Source organism: Calliphora vicina, chromosome 1 (assembly GCF_958450345.1).
Source record: "Calliphora vicina chromosome 1, idCalVici1.1, whole genome shotgun sequence".
In the NCBI taxonomy this organism is placed as follows: Eukaryota; Metazoa; Arthropoda; class Insecta; order Diptera; family Calliphoridae; genus Calliphora; species Calliphora vicina.
In genome coordinates this window covers 80,908,452-80,933,617 of record NC_088780.1, presented here as the reverse complement: position 1 = coordinate 80,933,617, position 25,166 = coordinate 80,908,452, and the positions used below count along the sequence as shown (strand labels likewise).

General features: G+C 29.3%; 1 protein-coding gene across 1 annotated transcript in view; it reads left to right on the top strand.

Moving 5' to 3' along the window:
• The window catches only part of lobo (lost boys), a 145,336-nt gene that overhangs the window by 93,889 nt on the left and 26,281 nt on the right, over window positions 1–25,166 (top strand). Inside the window, exon 6 of the mRNA XM_065500662.1 lies at window positions 10,046–10,267. Coding sequence (XP_065356734.1) covers window positions 10,046–10,267 — 222 coding nt within the window. The remainder of the gene's footprint in view (window positions 1–10,045; window positions 10,268–25,166) is intronic.

Here is a 25,166-nt window from a genome sequence, read left to right as displayed (position 1 = left end):
ATGTGTTAAAAACGGAATGACAAAAATTGTTATCATTGTCAGTAAATAGAACAAGAGCTGCTTATTTCGACCAATTCCAGATAAAAATTAAATAATTTGTTCGTATTTTGCATGCACAGAAAAAATTAAAATTCGTATTCAATCACAAAATTTATAAAACCAAACAAATTTTTTACTGAAATAGGACCTATCACAAAAATTGTAAAATCAAACATAACAAATCGTAATTTATTTATTGAAAAAAAAAATTTTTTCTTTATTAAATTATTTGTACTATTATTGAAAGAGAGTATTTGAAAATAATTTAAATTTCAAACAATTAATTTTATAAAAACAATGAATTTTTTTTCCATTAAAAAATTATTTTTATTTTTTATTTTGGTTTCTTTCTTTAAACAAATAAAAAACAACAATTATTTATAAATGACATGTTTTTTTAATGATACATAATTCCTTACAATACATTTATCATGTTACAAAACAAAAATATCATTCGCAGATTCCTAACAGATTGACTTCCAACATTATTGTCTGTCCAACATTAGTCCATCTGGAAATTGCGAAAGTTTTTATTAGAAATTTGGATAAAATTCAATTAATAAAAAAAATACTCACATTGTGTCCCAGTTGTTTTTGGTTGTCTAATTTCTGCCAGAGATTCCGGTTTGTTATGTTGGAACGGCCATGTTTTTAAATAAAATTATAATGTAAATAGTTTATATTGCAACAATAATTTACACAACTTACCTCCAGAAAACGACTAAAACTCCTAAAATCTTTGAAGAATCACAAAATATGTTGACAATATGAGAAAACCGATATTTTATTTTCATTTTACAAAATTTGTACTTTCAGTTATTTTCTTTTTTGTTGTCAAAATTTACTTTTATTATTGTTTTATGAACTATTTTTGAAAATAGGAAAAACAATGAAAAATGTTTATTGAACCAAATAAAATTGTTTATGAAATACAATTTAAAACCAAATAAAGTTTTGTTTGGAGAAAAAATAGTAATAATTTTTTCTGTGTGGTAATTCTCTTATAAGATTTCGTATGATGAACTGCCTGATCCGTTTCGTAATAGGAAATTGAATTCAGGATTGCGTGAAAAAACCATATTTGGTCAATATACATTTATTTTGCTTTACTTTCACTGCTCAGGTCAAAGGAACAATTTTTGAAAATCGTGTGAAATCAGTTTAAACGGTTAAATTATTTTATAAATTTAATCAATGCACTATGGCAGAATTTCCAAATTTTGTGGCAAAAAGTCAATTTTCCAACATCATATTTTTTAAATTTTTTTTTATCACGTTCTATTGCCAACATATTGGAATGAAAAAAATAGATACAAATAATGACAGTTGACAACAAATAATTAGGCATAAAATGCTGATAATATATAAATTTATTCTAATTCATTTTATTAATTGTGAAGCAGTATAATTTTTTATTAAATAAATCGTCTTTTTCCAAAATATACTTTCAATAAAATAAATCTTTGAATATGGATTCTATTACCCGAGGTGTGTATTTTTAACAGTCGTAAAGATATTTCATAAATGTTTGTATTTAGAACTTATTTTGATGTTTTTACTGGGTCTTTTTTGTGAAATTGTAAATAGTGTTATTGTCTTTTGTGGACTAGAACTCCCGTGGATAACAACCTTTAATGGAGTTTTTTTGCAAATAGTTGCAAACTCACGACTTAATGATGCTTTTGTAAAAGGTAACTTCATATGGAAGCTCGACGAAAAAACTGATACGACTTTCATAATTTTGTCTAAGGTTTATAGAAATTTATGTATCAAATTATAAAGGGGGAGTTTTAGAGAGTAAGCATTAATTTTTCTCGAAAATCCCCAAGGAACAATTTTTGAAAATCGTGTGAAATCAGTTTAAACGGTTAAATTATTTTATAAATTTAATCAATGCACTATGGCAGAATTTCCAAATTTTGTGGCAAAAAGTCAATTTTCCAACATCATATTTTTTAAATTTTTTTTTATCACGTTCTATTGCCAACATATTGGAATGAAAAAAATAGATACAAATAATGACAGTTGACAACAAATAATTAGGCATAAAATGCTGATAATATATAAATTTATTCTAATTCATTTTATTAATTGTGAAGCAGTATAATTTTTTATTAAATAAATCGTCTTTTTCCAAAATATACTTTCAATAAAATAAATCTTTGAATATGGATTCTATTACCCGAGGTGTGTATTTTTAACAGTCGTAAAGATATTTCATAAATGTTTGTATTTAGAACTTATTTTGATGTTTTTACTGGGTCTTTTTTGTGAAATTGTAAATAGTGTTATTGTCTTTTGTGGACTAGAACTCCCGTGGATAACAACCTTTAATGGAGTTTTTTTGCAAATAGTTGCAAACTCACGACTTAATGATGCTTTTGTAAAAGGTAACTTCATATGGAAGCTCGACGAAAAAACTGATACGACTTTCATAATTTTGTCTAAGGTTTATAGAAATTTATGTATCAAATTATAAAGGGGGAGTTTTAGAGAGTAAGCATTAATTTTTCTCGAAAATCCCCCTTATGGGCGGATCACTACAAAAAATGGGGCGTGGACCGTGAAGACTGCATACCAAATTTGGAGTGTCTAGCTTGTCGGGAAATAGTTTTTGCCGCTACTTTGGGTTTTTCGGCCATAGTGCAATGCATACATTATTGCATATGTAGAAAGCAGAAAATTCATTAAATTTTACAAATGATTTTAAAATAAAATTTAAAGAGCAAAAAACAACGATCAAGTAAATTTTATGAAAAGAAGAAAATAATTTATTAATCAGTAGATTTAGCCTAAAATTCTTGAATTATATATCAAGTCCTAACCGCGAAAATATATTAACAAACTCTATAGGAGTCGATTTTTTGTGACTATTTGCATGTTTTAATTCAATGTAAAAATACGGAATATGTGCATTAATGATACAATTGCTTTTAACGTAACTTAGTACACCTATGAAATTTCAACAGATTATGTAAACGATCGATTTGCATTAAAAAATAAAAATCAAATATATTGTTGGTTAAGATATTTCGTTGTTGGGGCTCTATAGCCATTAAAATGTAAGTTGTTCAGTAATTGCAAGTCACTGTCAAGTTTTTGGTCGGTATGTTTTGTATTTTCTATAGATTTAGTAATAATAACTTTAAACCTATTACATATGCATTTGCGATAAAGTAATAAATCTGACAATTTCTGCCGTTTTAGATTTTTTATGATTTTTTTAAACAAAAATATCAATTTTTACGTAAAAAATATATTTTTTTGCTTCAATTTCTTATTACAACTCCGAAACTACTGAGCCGATTAAAACGCAATATATAAACAGATTAAAGGTTATGTAAATTGAAACTTTTCTAAGTTTACTTCAATAACATTCTACTAAAACTTTTTGAGTTATCATAAATTATGTGGAGAAATATCTACAAAAATTCGCAATTTTAGAAAAAAAATTATCTATCCATAGAATTAAAAAATTTTACCATTTTTGTACTTAGGTAACCATGATGCATCAAATTTATATGGTGGTTAGTGAAGACTTTTTTGCTGTTGACCTGTGTTATACATAACATTTCGACAAAATTCATATCGAAGCTTTTATGAATTGTAGGAAGGTTAAAGTATTAACTACTGTATTATTTAATTTGCCAAACAAGTAAAATTATTTCTTGCATATCATTTTACGTATTTTTAATTTTGTTTTTAACAAATCGTATTTTATGACAATTTTTTTTTTTAACTAAAAAATATTTTTCTTCTAGTAAACGATTTTCGTAACTTCATAACATATGCGGTTAATATAATCTGATTTGGGTTTTCAGAGTTTTATATAAAAATCGCCCCAATATAAATATATTTATATATCGCACTTGATCAACAAGAGGGTATTAACTCAAAATTTTGAAAATTTCACTTTTTTCAAGAAATCAACTAACAATATCAATATCTATCTACTGTAAAAATTTCAACGTATTCCGATTCCTCTTTCAGTTCAGTGTCTCGAAAACAACATTTGAGACCATTTTCGTGATAATGTAGTGACTACTTTTATACAACAAAAAGGTATTATTTTGAGTTAATACAAAAGTTGAAATAGAAATGCATCGTATATTTTCATAAAAAATGTATTATTTTGAGTTGAGCCTTTATTCCAGTTAAAAATAATCAAATTGTTTTATTTATATTTGGTTGTATTTTGAGTTGATACTGTTTTGTTGATAAAATTTGATTTACTTTATGATTTTAATTCGAAATGTGACTCTTTTTATAATAAAATTGTTCACATTTTTCAGAAAAATGGTATTAACTCAAAAAACTGATTTTTTTGCAATAATTGGAAAAATTTAAAAGAAAAACAATGTAATTATATTTTTAAATGGAATTTATATACTATTATGTATTCAGATTTTCAAATTCTCTTAAAATGTAAAAACAAACAGTTTTTATTCTACTGAAAATTTTAAAATTTTGAGTTAATACCAAAACTATATCAAATAATTCATGGGTTGATTTTGTGGTCACACTGTACACATTTATTTAATCAAACTACACCGAAATACTATCAAACACACGAAGGGGAAAATATATTTGTCTTGTGGTCAGATTTAAGGTAATATTTTTTCTAAATAAAGCTGCAAAAAAACTTTAATTTTTTCATCAATAAATTAAAATATTACTAGATTTTGCTTTACAATTAAAAGAATTGTGAAATTTCAGTACTTTTATTTAAACGTCAAATATTTTATGTTTCTAGTTTGAACAGAAAATATTTTTCACGTCAAACAATAAAACAGCTGAATTTGGTCAAACAAATTTATTTGCCGATAAGAAAACTTTATTGTAATGTGAACAATGTGTGACCACTGAACAGCAAATAATTCCATACATTTTGGGTAATTTTTTATTTGATCTAGCAATTTATTTGCAAGGTCAAACAGCGTCAAATAACAGCTGTTGCATCATGTGTAATCGTAAAAGTAGTGTTGCAATATCATAAATTAAAAATCGCTACATAATGAAAACAAATCTTGAAAAGAACTCAAACTTCAACAATTTAATAATATAATTATTAATTGTTTATTTATTAAATCATATTACTATCAACGTATGTATAAAAATTTGTACATAGGTATAATTGTACTTAAAGTCTGCAAAATATCCCTAATATAATAAACAATTTTGGAATTGTTTTGTATTTGTTTTAGCTTAATTTGGATTTTGAACTAAAAATCGATTTATTCAAACATAACGAATATTACTGTGATAGAATTAACAATAATCAAATAAGAAAACCGTTAAAAAGAAAGAATATATTAGAAAGAAATAATCCAAAGTATATACAAGTAGTCCGACTCTTTGATATAAGTACCTAACTCCATATTTGTGTAACAAAAATGTATATTTTTCACCAGCCACACAGAGCTTCATAGAAATGTTTTAAATTATAATTTATTTGAATTTTATATGATTTTCAATACGGAAAATTTAAACTCTGTTAAATAGTTTATATTCTACCACAAACACAATAAAATGTCAAAATTAATAAAAACAAATGTTTTTTTAGATTGTGCAAATTATACGTGTTTCAGAAATGAAAATTTGCTAGAAGTGTAAAACAATATTATAAAATTCTGAATGTGAATTGAACTATATTTAATCTACAATTATTGCTTAAAATTTAGAAACATTTTATGTTTTTACATTTCTCACAAGGGTGTTGAATTCACACGGTACCCATATATGTAGAGAGTAATATTGAAAAATAGAGAAGTCTGACTATTTGTTATACTTTGGTTGCAACAAGAAATTCATAATTAAAATGATTTTTTTTATTAAATATTATTAATCGAACATGTATTTTTCCAAACTTTATTCATTCAGAATAAGAACATGTTCACAAATATTATAAAATTTTACGGAAATAAATTATAAATTTTAAATTAATTTCAATTCAATCTAAAGATTTAGAATAAAAAAATTTTATGATAACAAACTCAGAAAAGTAAAAAATACTATTAGGCATATTCTTCTTCTGAAGTAAAAAAAATTAAACAGATCATACTGTTTAAGAATTAATTTTTAATTGAAATCAAATCATACTATTTATGTATGTCTAAACTATTTTCTTTGATATTAAATTCAATCGGTACAAATACAATAAATATTCAATGCATTTGAGTAATTTTTAATATTGAGAATAGACAAACTCCATGTATGTATATAAAATAATCAAGCATCAGACTATGTGAAACGTATAAAAATATAAATCGTATAAAAATGCAAAAATCGCAACATTTACTTCATGTCTTCAATTAGTTTTTCTCCCAGTATGTCATTCTAGGCTGGATGACTTTTATGTGAAGAAGAAGACTTCATTAATTGATGCAATTTTTTTAATGAAAATAATTTAAATAATAAATGTTCAAGAAATATGTATTTATGTCCAAAAAAAAAGTAATGAAATTGTGTATATAATTTAGTGGCTAAAATACTTAAATAGTCTCCTTTTATTTAGTGCTTTAACCTTAAAAAGATTTGCAAGATCAAATTATATATTTTTTAGGTATTTACTAGGGTATTCAATCGATTAACCGTTAATCGGTTAACCGATTAATTTTGGACGGTTAACTGTTCGAATAATTCGAAATTGTCGATTTTCAAATAACAAATAAACCGATTAATTGGTGTCGATTAACCGATTAACCGAAATTCCTTTTTTTTGGACTTTAAAAATTTTTTTTTATTTATTTTTCCGTTTCAATTCTAATACAAATTTCAAATTAAAATTAGATATTTTTGAACATCCAATAAACATGATTAGTGAGTATGTATAACAACTGACATATTCAATTTACATGCATTTGAAACTTTGTGTGTATTTACATGTATAGACGAAACTTTTTTTGAAATGAGTCCTTTATCATAACTAAACGAAACTATTAAATTAATCAAAATCTAAAACAATCCAAAAAGTAATATTCTTTATCATGCTTTTGATTTCTCCAACATACAATCAGCGAGAGAGTTTTTTTCCAAGAAAAGTTTTATTAAATCTAAAGAAAAAATCGCTTAAATTGTATTCTTTTTATAATCGATTATTTCAGAAGATCTCACTAAAACTATAAAAAACTCACAAATCGCTCATTTGCTGCAACAACGTCATAATTCAAAAAACTCGTTTCGAGAAAAACGTCTTTGAATATTTTATGACATTTTACTATTTCTTAAATAAATTTTCAACAAATCATGGGATTTCAGAAATATAAATAGTAGATGTTAATATCTTTCTAATCAAAAATGATCCCAAATACCTTATTTGCTGTTTCTTATGTTTTTGTACACAAAATTAGTTGTTGTATTTTCAGCTTAAAATGAAAATAGAAATTATTCGGTTAATCGAATAATTTTAAATTAACCGATTATTAACCGAATAAATCTAAACCTCGATTAATTATTTGCTCGATTAGCCGATTAAACCAGAAACCCGATTAATTGAATACCCTAGTATTTACATACCTAGTGGTCACACTATGTTCACATTAAGAAAATATTTTATTTACCGACAAATAATTCTGTTTGACTAAAATCATCTGTTTTGTTGTTTGCTCTAAATTTTATTTGTGGTCAGATTCAAGCAATGAATTATTTGTGTGTCTGACCGTACCTTAAGAGTGCTCTAGATTGTGTTGCCGAATAAAATATTAGAGTACAGGAGGGACGACTAGAAATGTTATATGTTATAGTTTGGTGGTACATACACAGTTTTTTTAATTTTTTTTTGTCAACAGGTATATAGCAAAAACGTAATCTACGTAATCTAAAATTTCCCCAAGAAACTATGGGTCTAAAATCGAAAACTAGCTCCCGCTGAGAGACTTCAAAGTTCACTGTCAAACAAAATGAGACTTTTTGATTGGAACAGAATAGCGACCATATAATTCTCAAAGGGCATGTTGTGTAGATCAATTTTGTAGAATAAACTTATAGTCCAGCTGGTCTGAATTTTTTTTAATAGTGGGTGAAAGTTTTAATTTTTTGAACGAAGGGGGAGCATTATACTAACTAAAAAAAATGTTGTAAGTTAATGCCTGAGAGATTCATATTGTCAGAGTTATATTGTGGAATTTTATGGGGATATTTTTTGTGGAAGATCTTAACCCTCTTTCTCCACTCTTTAGGGGTCAATTTAACGCTTTTTTCGAGAAAATAAATAAAAGTCCTTAAAAAAGTCTCATTTTTGGATTAAAATATTCTACGAAAATATTTGCCGGAAAATTTCAGTGGGGGTCACCAAAGATACCAAATAACGCTCTTTACGCTTAATTAAATTTTAAATATCAGCTCATTCGAATCATAAATAGATTTTTGGAGATTTTTTTAAAATTGCGAGACCCAAGGTGGAATTTAAATTTGCCAATTAAGCGTAAATAGCTTTATTTACAACTTTGATATCTTTGGTGACCCCCACTGAAATTTTCCGACAAACATTTTCGTAGAATATGTTAATCCTTAAACGTCCTTTTATAAAGGATTTTTTTGATTTTCTCGAAAAAAGGGTCAAATTGAACATTAAAAAAAAATGGGAAAAAGTTCGATTTTGCAAAAAAAAATCAAAAATTGTATGTCTTGAGTTACAAATGGAGTGGTCAACCCGGTTTTCGAATTATTCGAAAACCGGTTATTTTCCACTTTTGCGGTTTTTACAAAAGGACGGTTTTCGAGTTATTCGACACGCCGGTTTTTTTGTCTCGAATTATTCGACAAAATCGCATATTTTTTTTATTTATTTTAAGATTCTGCGATTACTTTTAATAATTAGCGATTACTTTAAACAACACTTTTCATCTAAATGTGTGTTATGATTTCATGTTGAAAGCCACAAGTTATACACCAAGGACTAGGCGCAGTCGAGCGTCATTGTCATTATTTCTGGCCCATTTTTGTTTTTTACCTTCGAAAATTTTGCGTCTCGTTCTGGCGCGTGTTTGATTTAGCTTCGTATAACGGTTCCAGTCCTACGTAGGTTATACCAACCGCGTGTCTTTTAAATTGGTGGATATCATAAAAAGTCATTGATACTGTACCACAACCAGATTTTGATTACTTGGAAAAATTTTAAAAAGTTAAAATAAAGTAAATCTTTTATAGGTACAATGCTGTTACTTTTTAATCAAAAATAAATTGAGGAATCGTGTGTCCTCAAGTTATTTAAATAGTATTCTCTTCTTGAAATATTATTTTAAAAAATACAACTAACTATTAGTATGTGTTAATATTATATTAATATACATATATCATTTCTTTTGATTTAAAATATTAAGCAAATTTTAAAGTTGTGTTAAATAAATTTAATTTAAGTTAAATAAATTTTTAAAAGACTGAATGATTTTTTAATTAGTTTTAATAAAAAATTATTTAAGCTTAATTTATACCTCAATTCATAAATTGACAAAAAATTTAAAAACCGGTTATTCGAACCGGTTTCTGATTGAAAAAACCGAAAAACGGTTTTTAAAAATTACGCTTTTTCGAATTATTCGAAAACCGGTTTTTGGAATATGTCGAATATTTGATCACTCTAGTTACAAAATATTTTTTTTGATAGATATCCCACTCGCATCCCACTAAGCGACCAAATAGGTCTTCAAGGAAAATATCTATGCTTTATTTTAAGAAAAAAAGTTAAAAAAGTTTTTGATTTCGGAAAAAAATTTTTTTTTTTTTAAGATATGGTCTTAAAAAATAAATGTGTCTTGAATTGTGCAACATCGGATAATTGAGTTTTGATATTATAATTTGATTTTTCATACAAAAACATTTGCAAAATCGAACTCGATTTTAACAAATCCTTGGTTAAGATTTTGAAACATTAAAAAAATCAATTTACGTTATCCGATTAACTCCAATGTACACCATATCCAAGTTAAGTTTTTTAAATTAATTAATTTCTTAAAGGTTTTTTAGTTGTTAACAAAAAAAAATTAATTAAAATTAAATTTTAATATAGGCAAATTTTTCTGAATGCGATCCCACAACACTTGAATTGTATCGAATTTTTTTGGCTCAGCTGCAGTACGAGGATAAACTGATAAAGCAGTTTGAAAAGATTCTTGAGGAAACGAATGGAATTTTGGATCAGCGCAAAAATGAATTGGAAAAGTCTTGTCTTAAATTTCGAATCTTTGATTGTCTTCGCAATAAAGCTGCACGAATTAAACGTCTGCAACAGGTAAATATGGATAACGCTTTATTGAATTATGTATATGTATGTTAGTGTCGGTGTTCCCAACTAAAATAATAGTTTAGTTTGTTTGAGGAGACTATTTTTCAAAATGTACTGACGTCAGTATTTGTTTTTTTTTATTTTTTCATATTTCTTTCAAAGTAAACATTTGAAATATTAGTATCACATGAAAGGTATTTAAAATATCTAACAATGCCGTATCAAAATAAATTCAAACTACTGCATTTTTTTTAAAAAAAATAAACTTTTCTAAATTTAAAATCATAAAATCCTTAAAAAATAACCTTTTATACTCTGATTCAGCTCACCAAATACTGAACTTAGGACAATAATTTTCAGAAACGGTATCTTCAAATGAATATTTTATCATCCACAAAGTTTTTTTTGGGACCACCCTATTTTACACATTAGAGGATCCAAAACCGGTGAACCGTTTTTTTAATTTTTGCAAACTCAACCGGTTTCGGTTTTTCGTTAACTTTTCGGTTTTTTGACACACCGGTTTTTTAAGGCGGTTAACCGATTTTAACGAAATATATTTTTCTAATGTTTATTTGAACATATTTTTGAAAAGCTTTTATAACATTTTTAAAAATATTGATTAATTTTATATATTATTTAATCCACAAAATAGAAATAGGATGGCAAAACATTAACGACATTTTAATATAAACATATAAAGATTATTATGTGAATTAGAAACCAAACTAATGGTTTTTTAAATGGAATTAAGGCAAGCTATTATTTATTTTATTATTCTGAAAAATAATAAAAAAAATCCATTTGTGCTCATATTTGAGAATCTCGGTGCTAAAAATATAACCAATTTGGATAATACCTTGAGGTCACGGGTAGCAATTGTGGTGAGGACTCAGAACAAATATAAGTTATTATTATATCCTATATGATCAAAACGATGTGTATCGAAATTCAAACCTAGATGTACAAAATTACTTTGAGCCCATTTTATATGGAATAGAGCCGTATTAGAGCCGTGTAAAGGTCAAAGTTGGCTACTAGATACGTAACTGAAGCACAACACCTAAGTATGTTGTCAACAACTTAATGCATGAGAATGTATTGCTATGTATTTTGTTATTGTGTGAAAAGAGAGCAAAACTTAAGTTGAATGAAGTATTTTCGAAACAAGATTTTTCAGTAAATATACATATATTGGTATCAGCGTAGCCACTCATAAAATATTTTTCCTACCAAATTACTAATTAAAAACTACCAAAACCTACCAAATTTAAAATATTTTAGAAATGCTATATGGATTCGTTTCAAAATTAATAGTTAACTTAAAATTATATTATTGCTGCTATAAAATTACCCAGAGGAAGAAAGTTATTTAATTACACTACAATCATAAATATGTTAAAATCGTTCAGTTTTCGAGATTTTATTTTTGAGTCGATTTAACGACTCACAGTGGTTCAGAAACGTATTTTTTGGCAATAATTCGGTATCTCGGGAACTATTAGAGATATTATTACGAAATTTCACATGATTTCGAGTTGATTTGCAGTTGTTCAGCTTCCTAGGGGTAATGGGGGCCAGTACGTGGCCCCTCAAATTTGGTCATCTCGGGTCTCAAATTTTTAAAAAAATCGCCAAAAATCTATTTATGATCGGAATGAGCTGAAATTTAAAATATAAATAGCCCTTGAGAAGATCTACTAAAAATACGCTTACGCATGTAGGTTATCTCTATTAGTTGAAGAATATTTAGATTTATTGATTTATTATACCCTTCAGCTTCGTGAGAAGGGTATATATAAGTTTGTCATTCCGTTTGTAATTTCTACATTTTTCATTTCCGACCCTATAAAGTATATATATTCTGGATCCTTATAGATAGCGGAGTCGATTAAGCCATGTCCGTCTGTCTGTCTGTCTGTCTGTCTGTCTGTCTGTCTGTCTGTCTGTCTGTCTGTCTGTCTGTCTGTCTGTCTGTCTGTCTGTCTGTCTGTCTGTCTGTCTGTCTGTCTGTCTGTCTGTCTGTCTGTCTGTCTGTCTGTCTGTCTGTCTGTCTGTCTGTCTGTCTGTCTGTCTGTCTGTCTGTCTGTCTGTCTGTCTGTCTGTCTGTCTGTCTGTCTGTCTGTCTGTCTGTCTGTCTGTCTGTCTGTCTGTCTGTCTGTCTGTCTGTCTGTCTGTCTGTCTGTCTGTCTGTCTGTCTGTCTGTCTGTCTGTCTGTCTGTCTGTCTGTCTGTCTGTCTGTCTGTCTGTCTGTCTGTCTGTCTGTCTGTCTGTCTGTCCGTCCGTCTGTCTGTCTGTCTGTCTGTCTGTTGAAATCAATTTTCTGAAGGCCCCAGATATCTTCGGGATCCAAATCTTCAACAATTCTGTCAGACATACTTTCGAGAATTTTGTTATTTAAAATCAGCAAAATCCGTCCATAAATAACGGAGATATGAGCAAAAATCCGAGACAACCTCTGAAAATTTCATCAAAAAACACAATGTATTGCATGCTTTGACAAAAAAACAACAAAACGTATGCTTGGATGTGCAACCTTTGTGTATTTTGTTTTTTTTTGTGTTTTGTTTCTTTTGGCGTTGTTGTTGTTTTTTATACAACTAAACTTTTGTTTGGTTGTGTGCAGGGTTTCGATATTCAGCTCTAGCAACATATTTCTTACATTTGACTATGCAATAAATATGAAATTATCTCATTTCATCACAATCAGCTAATATAAATATTCATACTGTTCGTTCGTATTACTATTAAAATTGCAATGCTAGTCTGCAATTTTTAGTAGCAAACACAATCCATTGCATATCCACCAAAATATATGTTCGTGCTTTAGTACCACACACAGTTTTTCTGTCGTGCTAATATTGCACTCCATTCGTTTTATTTTGTTGTGCTGGCAAACTTTTCTAGCAAAAATACACACTTCTGTAGTTGTGCTATAGCACAATTGACATTTCTGCAATTGATGCTATCAGTTGCTGTTCTTGATAAGTGCATAACAACATATCAGTAAACACACCCAATGTACAGTTGGGCAGAATCAAAATTTTTTTGAAATATATCTGGCATTTCTAAACGGCTGATCTGATCAGGATAAAATTTGACGCGGGCATAGCCAAGGAGTATTCGAGTTTAAATTATTGAAATGGGACCTACAAATGCCTCAGGGGCGGCGCTATGGGGGCTCAGAATAGGGTACCTTCGTCATGCAAAATTTTTAAACACGTGCCATTTTTTTGTTTCCCATTCGATTTCAAAGAGTTTTATATGTTTAGAAAGCGCTCGCCTATGTCTTGAAAAAATATGCTTGTGTGTGCTATTTATCTCTTATACTTTTCGAGTTATAGGCATTTCAAAATTGAAATTTTAAAATTTTGCCATACCTTGGTCCGCTTTTTTAAAAATATAGGTCGTACTTTTGTACCGAACGGGCTCGATTTTTTTTTGTTAGTTAGACAACTAAATTATCAGTAATATACAAAATATTTCAGAGTAATATCGATTATAGATCCAAAAATAAACGATTTTCAATTTAAGAATTCAAAAAATAGTAGATTTTTGCTGTTTTTTGGATGAAAGTTTATTAAAAAAAAACTTTCTTTAAGAACATATAACAATTTTATGTTTTTCTGTAAGGTAGCTTTACAGAGAACATTTTGATATAAAAAACATGTCCTATTTTTTGAACATGTTGCCCTTTCGTCCTTCGGAATTTGACCTATTTTTTGATAAAAATTTCAACTTTGGGCCACATGTTCTAAAATCCCAAAGTTGGGATCAAAAAACGGAAAGCAGCTTTAGAAACCTTGATTTGTTCCCTATTTATCCCCAAAGTATTTTCCCAGCCCCGAAGGAAATGTAGACCATATGGTTAAAATTGTAAAAAATACCATTTTCGGGATTTTCGCTTAAATTTTTAGGAATTGTGGGATTCCTTTTAACCTTTTGAAAAGTTTTTTTACACTTTGTAATTTGGAATGACAAATTTAAAAAACGTTGAAAATTTCATTGAGTTTTGCTAATAAATAAAGATTTTATTACAGATTACATATTTATTGAGTTTCTAAAACTAAAATTTTTATCAAAATTTTAATAGGATTGCAAATACATATTAGGAACAATTTGACCCACATTTATTCCGAACATTTTTTTTTCTTGTTTAGATATTTTAATTTTTGGTCTTACAAAAAAAATGCAAGTCAATATCTCAGTTAGATTCAAAAATATTTACACTAATGAATAATCGTTATTTCGTATTACATACTTGACAATAAAATAACTAGCAGCATCCAAATAGCCAAAAAACAAGAAATATCAATGCAACCATAGCAAAGCAACCAAAGAAATGTAAATTGCTGCCAGAGAAAATTGATAGCACAACAAAACAAAAACGAATGCTGACGCGCAATATTAGTTCGGCAAAAAAGTGTGTATGCTGCTATAGCACGAACATATATTTTGGTTGTTGTGCTACAATAACGAGTTGACAACTGGTTGTATCTGCTACTAGAAATTGCAAACTAACTTTGCAATTTGTATAGTAATATATGAATATTAACAGCAATTTATATTAGCAGAGTTATACAAAATTATAATAGTAACTATATTTTTAGTATGCAGATTGATAAAAATGTATATTTACTGCAATTGACGGCTAATATAGTAGCAATTGTAAACCCTGGTTGTGTGTTGGTTTTTTTGACAAAAAATCAACAAATCGTATGTTTGAATGTGCATGCTTTGCGTATTTTGTTTCTTTTGTCGTTGTTGTTGTTTTTTATACAATTAAACGTATGTTTGGATGTGTGTTGGTTTCATTGCCTTGCGTATTTTGTTTTTGTTTTTTCTTTTGGTGTTTTGTTTCGTTTGGCGTTGTTGTTGTTTTTTGTGTTCTTGATAAATTTAGGATGCTGTACGCTGAAAGTGGGCAATGTACATACACAACAAAGGTGAAGGGTATATAAGATTCGGCATAGCCGAATATAGCACTCTTACTTGTTTTACCTATATCTGGATTACTAAGACATTAATATAGACAATATGGATATCTAATGATAGATATTTCGGGAAAAAAAAATTTTGAACCCGAATTTTTTTTTTTTTTAAAAAAAATTTAAAAAACGAAAAAAATTTTTTAAAAATTTAAAAAAAAAAATTTTTTTAAAATTGAAAAAAAAAAATTTTTTAAATTTAAAAAAAAAAAATTTAAATAACAATCGAAAAATTTTTTTTTCCAAAAAATTCAAAAAACTGGAAAAAAAATAAATTTTGTTTACCTAAAAATATTTAAAATTTTGAAGTATAATTTGGTGAAGGGTATATAAGATTCGGCACAGCCGAATATAGCACTCTTACTTGTTTTTTTTAATTTTGTTCGATCTTTTTTTGGTTTTTTAGTTATGGCGGGCCATCGGAGGGTCGAATTTTTTTTTTACAAAATCAGCTATATTGGCGATAAAATTCTAAATAAACTACAAACAACTTGCTAAGAGTCATGTCGTCCCTATAAAAACTTACACTCATCAAAATTTGGAACATGTAAAAAGTCCGTATTTTTTACGTTTTTTACCAAAAAAGAGCATATATTTTTTCTTTTGTAGAAAAAAATATTCTTCGGAACTATATACAATTTGTATATGATCCGGAAAGAGAACTTAATGGAAAAGCGTGTAAACTAAAATTTGGCTCACATAAGCGGACATAACACTACCTAGATCTATCCAAACTTGGCCAATTTAAAAAAAAAAATTTTGGTTTGAGTAAAAATTTTTAAAAAGCAAAGCATCGAACCTCGAAATAGCCCCCTATTTGTATAGCCCTATATGTTTCTTAAATACTTGCAAAGTTTTTTTACTATCACACGGTAAATAACGTCACAGTAGGCAGTTTTCTAAAAAAAAACTGAGTTTTTGGAACACATTTTCCCCGTTTCAGGAATTTCGGTATTTGAAAATAAAAAATGTCAAAAATTATATTGCCATTGATTTAAGGACATTTGAGTCTATATCAGTTCCAAATTTTGTTATGATATCTTTAACCGTTAAAATTTTACATTAATTCAAATTTTATATTTTTCTTCATGGAAAATCACCAATAATTTTTTTTTAGTTTTTACATTTTCTAACTTTGGATGCATGTAACTTTTTATAGGGACGACATAACTGCCTCCAAGTTGTTTTAATTTTATTTAGAATTTTATCCCCAATATAGGTGACGTTGTTAAAAAAAATTTCTGCTCTCCGTTGGCCCGCCATATCTAAAAAACCAAAACAAGATCGAGCAAAATTAAAAAAAAACAAGTAAGAGTGCTATATTCGGCTGTGCCGAATCTTATATACCCTTCACCAAATTATACTTCAAAATTTTAAATATTTTTAGGTAAACAAAATTTAGTTTTTTTTCCAGTTTTTTTAATTTTTTGGAAAAAAAAATTTTTCGATTGTTATTTTAATTTTTTTTTTTAAATTTAAAATTTTTTTTTTTAAATTTAAAATTTTTTTTTTTAAATTTTAAAAATTTTTTTTTTTAAATTTTAAAATTTTTTTTTTTGTTTTTTAAATTTTTTTTTTTTAAAAAAAAAATTCGGGTTAAACATTTTTTTCCGATTTTGACCCATTGTGGGTCCAACTTACTATGGTCTTATATACGTCGTTGCAAATGTCTTTGAAATATCTATTATTAGATATCCATATTGTCTATATTAATGTCTTAGTAATCCAGATATAGGTAAAAAATCGAGGTTGTCTTGGTTTTTTCCTCATATCTCAGCCATTTGTGGACCGATTTTGCTGATTTTAAATAGCAAAATTCTCGAAAGCATGTCTGACAGAATTATTGAAGATTTGGATCCCGAAGATATCTGGGGTCTTCAGAAAACTGATTTCAACAGACAGACGGACAGACAGACAGACAGACAGACAGACAGACAGACAGACAGACATACATACAGACAGACAGACAGACAGACAGACAGACAGACAGACAGACAGACAGACAGACAGACAGACAGACAGACAGACAGACAGACAGACAGACAGACAGACAGACAGACAGACAGACAGACAGACAGACAGACAGACAGACAGACAGACAGACAGACAGACAGACAGACAGACAGACAGACAGACAGACAGACAGACAGACAGACAGACAGACAGACAGACAGACAGACAGACAGACAGACAGACAGACAGACAGACAGACAGACAGACAGACAGACAGACAGACAGACAGACAGACAGACAGACAGACAGACAGACAGACAGACAGACAGACAGACAGACAGACAGACAGACAGACAGACAGACAGACAGACAGACAGACAGACAGACAGACAGACAGACAGACAGACAGACAGACAGACAGACAGACAGACAGACAGACAGACAGACAGACAGACAGACAGACAGACAGACAGACAGACAGACAGACAGACAGACAGACAGACGGACATGGCTTAATCGACTCCGCTATCTATAAGGATCCAGAATATATATACTTTATAGGGTCGGAAATGAAAAATGTAGAAATTACAAACGGAATGACAAACTTATATATACCCTTCTCACGAAGCTGAAGGGTATAATAAATCAATAAACCTAAATATCTCTTCAACTAATATAGACAATCTACAAATCTAAGCGTATTTTTAGTAGATCTTCTCAAGTACTATTTATATTTTAAATTTCACCTCATTCGGATCATAAATGGATTTTTGGCGATTTTTTTTAAAAATTTTAGACCCGAGGTGACCAAATTTGAGGGGGGACGTACTGGCCCCCATTACCCGTAGGAAGCTGAACAACTACGAATCAACTCGAAAACACATCAGCTCCTAGAGGTCGTTGGAGATCAATATGTACAATCCATAGAAGTTGGAGAAAATAAATATTTTTGGACAATTTATAGTTGTAAATTTTTTTTTTTTTAATTTTTAAATTTTTTTTTATTTGCATATATATCATTTCTAATTCTATAAAAAAAATCATTATTGTGTCATTACAAGATTATTTTAACAGCATGAAGCGATAAAGGGTAGCATATATAATACGGTCATTTCAAATGCATTCACTTAGGTCACCTTTGAATGTCTCTGGACAAAAAAGTAATAAAGATATAAGCCTATATGGTACATGATAATTAGATTGTTTATTACAAACTGTGAAAAAATCAGGTAGATCAGAAGACATAAAAAAAATTAATTAATGCCGCCCTTGAACCAGTGTGCCATGTCCTTCCGTACGTCTGTCTGGCTGGTTGTCCATGTATTTCACATAGCCCCCATATAAATGTCCTCCAGAAATAAGACATTATCCGTCATAAATGCTTGATTTATATAGATATTAAATAACATTTTTACAAATAAATTTTACAAATACACCTAAACATTCAATTCATAATTGACCATAGCTCCCATATAAGGCCCCCTTCCGAAAATTACTTAAACGAGCATAAAACACCTAAAAGTTTTGGTATCCCGAAAAAATTCAACACAAATAAGTTTCATATAGAAAAAAGTTGAAACTGAAATATTGAAGCAGAGTTTAACACATATTATTAGAAAATAAAAGTTTTGAGAGCCCTTTAGCATTTTTTGAACTCAACACTACTGAATAAATACACATTTACCTGACTAAACTAAATATTTAAGAAAATGCTATATATTAATTATTTTGTTCTTAAAAATACTTATGTATTCAGCAATATCGTAGCCTACCAAAATACGACAAATATCGGAACAAACCAACCAAACTACCAAAAGTCAATTTGTTAACTTGAAACTACCAATTTTGGTCCAATTGGACCAAAGCGGCAACGCTGATTGGTATTAAAAAGAAAACTGTAATTCCAATGAGTGCGATATTATTATTGTCGTTCACCGGAAAGAATACACCGAGAAAAAATTTTACATTTACTTCAACGAGACCATAAAAACTACGTTCTCAGTTTTTCATTATCTGATCTGATCATTTTAAGGATATAACCATTGATACAAATTTATTTAAATCTATATAAATAAAAATCAAATGTAATTGCATCAATTGAGAACGGCTGAATCGATTCGGACAATTTGACCACGCCCACTTTATTAGATTTGTCTATAATCGGAAAACGGCTTCTAATTTGCTATTTTTTTTTGAAAATTTTCGTAGTAATCCAATTTAAGTTTTTACTGAAAGAAAAACTGAACACGCCCACTTTTTTCGATATATCAAAAATCGCAGAACGTCTGGACCGATTTAGGTAATTTTTTGATTAAATATTCATAATAGTACACAGAAGTGTTTTACAGAAAGAAAAATTGTCCACTCCCACTAATACCCCACTTATCAAATACATCAAAAATGTAACCAAAGTCAGTGACATGGCTGAGTTAATGCGGAGAATTCCAACTATGAAGTCACTCAACTTCAAATGTGCCGCTATGTTAGCAGTAACGAAGCAATTTGGCGCATTTTTTCATTTGCCATTCATGAAAGACATCCAACTGTTGTTCATTTAGCCGTACATCTGGAAAATGGTCAAAGAGTGTACTTTACTGAGGAGAATGTATTAGAACGAGTTGATCGACAGCCACCTACAGCTTTGACAAGATTTTTTGAAATGTGCCGAAATTATGACTTTGCCCGGAATCAATCGTCAAAGAAATTTCAACGGCGGAAGCAGGTTTCCCCCATGTTTTTCTACCGACGCATATGTTTCATTTACACAGTCCATCCAAGAAGCGATGAGTGTTTCTGTTTGCGTTTTCTATTAATCAACGTGCGTGGCCCAACATCATTCCAAGATTTGCGAACTATATATGGCGAATTGTATGACACGTATAGAGAAGAGTGTCAATACTTGCGATTGTTAGAGAATTACACACGTTGGGAATACAGACTTGAATAGGCTATACTTTTAACAAATGTTCATCAAATACGAACATTGTTTTCGATAATTCTCTCAACATGCTTCCAATCCAAACAGACTGATTTGTGGAGCAAATACGAAGTTGCCATGTGTTATGATATTTTGCATAAGATGCGTATTAGAACATCAAATCCAAATTTGAAACTGAGCGAGAAAATTTATTAATGATGTTAATTGAGGACATGTGCTTGATAATATCGAAGAATGTATTATCCGATGGACGAGGCATTTAACCAAGAGTTGCGACGAGAAAAATTATATGATTGCGATGCCTTGAGGGAATCAGTTCGAACGAACGTTCCTCTGATGATGGAAGTTGTGACTGTGACGATTCGTGCTACCGGCTGCATTCAATTTCCCGTCGGATTCTGTCCGTTCACCGAATCAAAATCCGAACTCATCTGAAAGGTATTTCCAAAACATTGTACAACATTTACTTCCCAAGATGATGCCGTCAACTATCCAAAAGAGTACGTGCTCGTTGTGGAATTAGAACATTCGAGTATTTCCGTTTTTATTTTATTCATGAGACTTCTAGAAGTTGCGCTGTATATCGTAGGCGATGTTAGAATTAAAATCAATTTATTATTAGTGTATTCTTCTAAATTATAAAGTGTGTGTATTAAAAGAGAGTGACTATTTAAATTGTTGTGCAAATTTTAATAAATACAGAGTTGTTACAAATGTTTAAACTACTGGTCGCTTTTATTTGCAATTAAAATAATCTGGTTTATTTAAAGGAAATAGTTAAGAACTAAAAGTCGAACAACTCAATAGAGTAACGCAAATTCCTAAAGCGGGAATTAAAATTATCGCCCAAGTTGTTCTTCACTTTTCAAAGTCATGGAGAGTATGGTCAACTACCATCTTGTGAAATATTTACTTGCTAGCCTTCGTATCGGAAAAATGGTGTCGTTCCATACACAGTTTTGACGAAAGTAAAGTGATGTCTCTAGATATTTCTAAGGCGTTTCATATTGTTTTTGGTGTCGATAATAATTTCTCTTGATTTATATCGAGCATTCTCAGAGATCGCACTATACGAGTTGTTGTAGATGAAATCTCATCAAACGAGTTCAAGATCAATTCAGGGGTAACGCAAGGCTCAGTCCTTTCTTCTATTCTATTTCTTATCTTTCTAACGACCTTCTACGTCAAACTTCCAACAATATGTAGTCTTTTGCATCAGATCTCCTTACTATTTACACCACTTATATCCGACCTAAAATGGAATACAACTCTAATGTGTAGGCCGGTGATTCGAAGTCTATTTTGGAGTTACTCGACCGCATACAGGAGAGGGCGAAGGTGCTTATCGGTGACAGTAGGGAATCCAGCAGTCACTGGAACATCGTCGCAATGTGGGTTGTGTTTCACTGTTCTACCGATACTACAATAACTAGTATAAGCTCTGCTGATATTAGGGAACTTGTTCCCGAAACCTGTAGTTGTTTACGCAACTCACGTTCTTCGACAAGGGCACATCAATTCGTTGTCGAATGGACAGTGGATCAAACAACACATTACTGGGAAAAATCGTTCTTTAGCCGTGCTGTCCCTATGTGGAATAATCTTCCGTCTGAAGTCTTTCCTGTCACTTTCAATATAGGAAAAATGAAATGCCCACAAGCACTTCTCCCTCTATCTTCCCTCCCATAACCTAGTTCCAACACAATGTTTTGCATGAGTAGGGGTCATCCCCTGAATGCTGCTCCAAGAAAAAAAAATTTGGCAACAAATCTGTAATAATTGCATCCATTTCTGTATATACTAGGGTATTCAAATAATCGGGTTTCTGGTTTAATCGGTTAATCGAGCAAATAATTAATCGGGGTTAAGATTTAATCGTTTAATAATCGGTCAATTTTAAATTAATCGATTAACCGAATAATTTCTATTTAAATTTTAAACTGAAAATATATCCAAATATATATATGTAATTAAATACAAAATAGACAAAACATAGCAATTCAACCAAAATGTAATTAATTTTCTTTAGTTTTAATAAAACTCGACTTGGAAAAAACCTCGATGTTTGTAGATGTTAGTGAAATCGAAAGTAAGGCATGGTAAAGAATATCCAATATCTCAGTTATTTTTTTAGTTTTTTTCTAAGCATATAAAATCTCCATTATACCATTGAAGTCCTTTTTGGATTTTTTAGAAATACTTTTACTAATTTCGATAATTTCTGATAAAAACTTATTTCCGTAGTGTCTCCAGTTTCGTATATTATCATGTTCTCAACCGACAAATACATGTAAATTAAATATGTCAGTTTTTATACTCATTAAGGTATTTATAGACGGCAATACTGAGTATTAACACTTTTCAAATTGAAAATATTATTGAAATCATTCGGAAGAAACATTTCTTGTTTACACGATAGTATTACAAATATTTAGAATTTGAAAATCCGAATACATCATAGCAAGCAAATTCCATTTGAAAATATATTTTCATTGTTTTTCTCTTAAATTTTTCCAATTATTGTAAAAAAAATCTATTTTTTGAGTTAATACCATTTTTCTGAAAAAATGTGAACAATTTTTTTCTAAAATTTTTTTCGAAATAAAATCATAAAGTAAAACAAATTTTATCAACAAAACAGTTTCAACTCAAAATACAACCAAATTTAAATAAAACAATTTGATTATTTTTAACTTGAATAAACCTTCAAATCAAAATAATACCTTTTTTATAAAAATATACGATATTTCTATTTCAACTTTTGTATTAACTCAAAATAATACTTTTTTGTTGATATAAAAGTAGTCACTACATTATCACCAAAATCGTCTAAAATGTGGTTTTCGAGATGAAAGGGTAATCGGAATACGTCGAAACTTTTACATTAGATAGATATTAGGGTATTCAATCGATTAACCGTTAATCGGTTAACCGATTAATTTTGGACGGTTAACTGTTCGAATAATTTAAAATTGCCGATTTTCAAATAACAAATAAACCGATTAATTTGTGTCGATTAACCGATTAACCGAAATTCCTTTTTTTGCACTTTAACACATTTTTGAATTTATTTTTCCGTTTCAATTCAAATACAAATTTCAAATTAAAATTACATACATACATATTTTTTCGAACATCCAAGAATCGTGTTTAGTGAGTATAATAACTGACATATTTAATTTACATGTATTTCAAACTTTGTTTGTATTTACATGTATAGACGAAACTTTTTTTGAAATTAGTCTTTTATCAGAAATTAACGAACTATTAAAAGTATTCAAAATCTAAAACAATCCAAAAAGGACTCCAATGGTATAACGAACGATTTTATATGCTTAGAAAAAACTAAAAAAAGAACTTTTATATTGAATATTCTTTATCACGCTTTCTATTTCTTCAACATCTACAATCAGCGAGATAGTTTTTCCAAGTCAAGTTTTATTAAATCTAAAGAAAAAAACGTTTAAAAGGAAAACATTTAAATTATATTCTTTTTTTAAAAGATTATTTCAGAAAATCTCACTAAAATCCTATAAAACTCACATGTGTATACAAAAATGATCTCAAATACCACATTTGCTATTATTTTTTGGTTGAATTGTTATGTTTTGTTTGTTTTTATACCCTTCAGCTTGGTGAGAAGGGTATATATAAGTTTGTCATTCCGTTTGTAATTTCTACATTTTTCATTTCCGACCCTATAAAGTATATATCTTCTGGATCCTTATAGATAGCGGAGTCGATTAAGCCATGTCCGTCTGTCTGTCTGTCCGTCTGTCTGTCTGTTGAAATCAATTTTCTGAAGGCCCCAGATATCTCCGGGATCCAAATCTTCAACAATTCTGTCAGACATACTTTCGAGAATTTTGCTATTTAAAATCAGCAAAATCCGTCCATAAATAACGGAGATATGAGCAAAAATCCGAGACAACCTCTGAAAATTTCATCAAAAAACACAATGTATTGCATGCTTTGACAAAAAAGCAACAAAACGTATGTTTTTGGATGTGCAAGCTTTGTGTATTTTGTTTTTTTTTGTGTTTTGTTTCTTTTGGCGTTGTTGTTGTTTTTTATACAACTAAAGTTTAGTTTGGTTGTGTGTTGGTTTTTTTTGACAAAAAAGCAACAAATCGTATGTTTGGATGTGCAAGCTTTGTGTATTTTGTTTTTTTTTGTGTTTTGTTTCTTTTGGCGTTGTTGTTGTTTTTTATACAACTAAACTTTTGTTTGGTTGTGTGTTGGCTTTTTTGACAAAAAAGCAACAAATCGTATGTTTGGATGTGCATGCTTTGCGTTTTTTTGTTTTTCTTTTGTGTTTTGTTTCTTTTGGCATTGTTGTTGTTTTTTATACAATTAAACGTATGTTTGGATGTGTTTTGGTTTCATTGGCTTGCGTATTTTGTTTTTTCTTTTGGTGTTTTGTTTCGTTTGGCGTTGTTGTTGTTTTTTGTGTTCTTGATAAATTTAGGATGCTGTACGCTGAAAGTGGGCAATGTACATACAGTCAGCGTCTAAAGAAAGTGTACAACTTGTTTTTACATTTAAAACATTTTATTTACATATTAAAGAACTATTTGTTCTCCAGTTCTAGTATATTTAACAAAACATTTAATTGTTCTCTTGCAATATATAAACAAAAAACTAAACTAGTTCAACTGCAACAAAAACAGTAACAACAAAACCAAAAATACTCCATTTTTAACGCGTCAAAAGAAAGTGTACAGTTTAGGGAAATTAGATGAAAAAACGTGTTTAGTATTTTATTTGACATCTTTTGGGTTTTAAAACAGTTTCAAGCCTCCTTGGCATTGTTTCTACCAATTTTGATGTCACCGATGTTGGGATGTTGAACCACTCTTCCTGCAGGATTTCGTGTAGAGAGTCATTGCTGGTAATATTTCATTTTCTGATCTGTCTGTCCAAATGCTACCACAGATGTTCAATGGGATTAATGTTCAGTGACTGTGGGGGTTGTTCCAGTTGTTTCGGTGTATGAAACAACAACCATTCTTTAACAAGTTAAGAA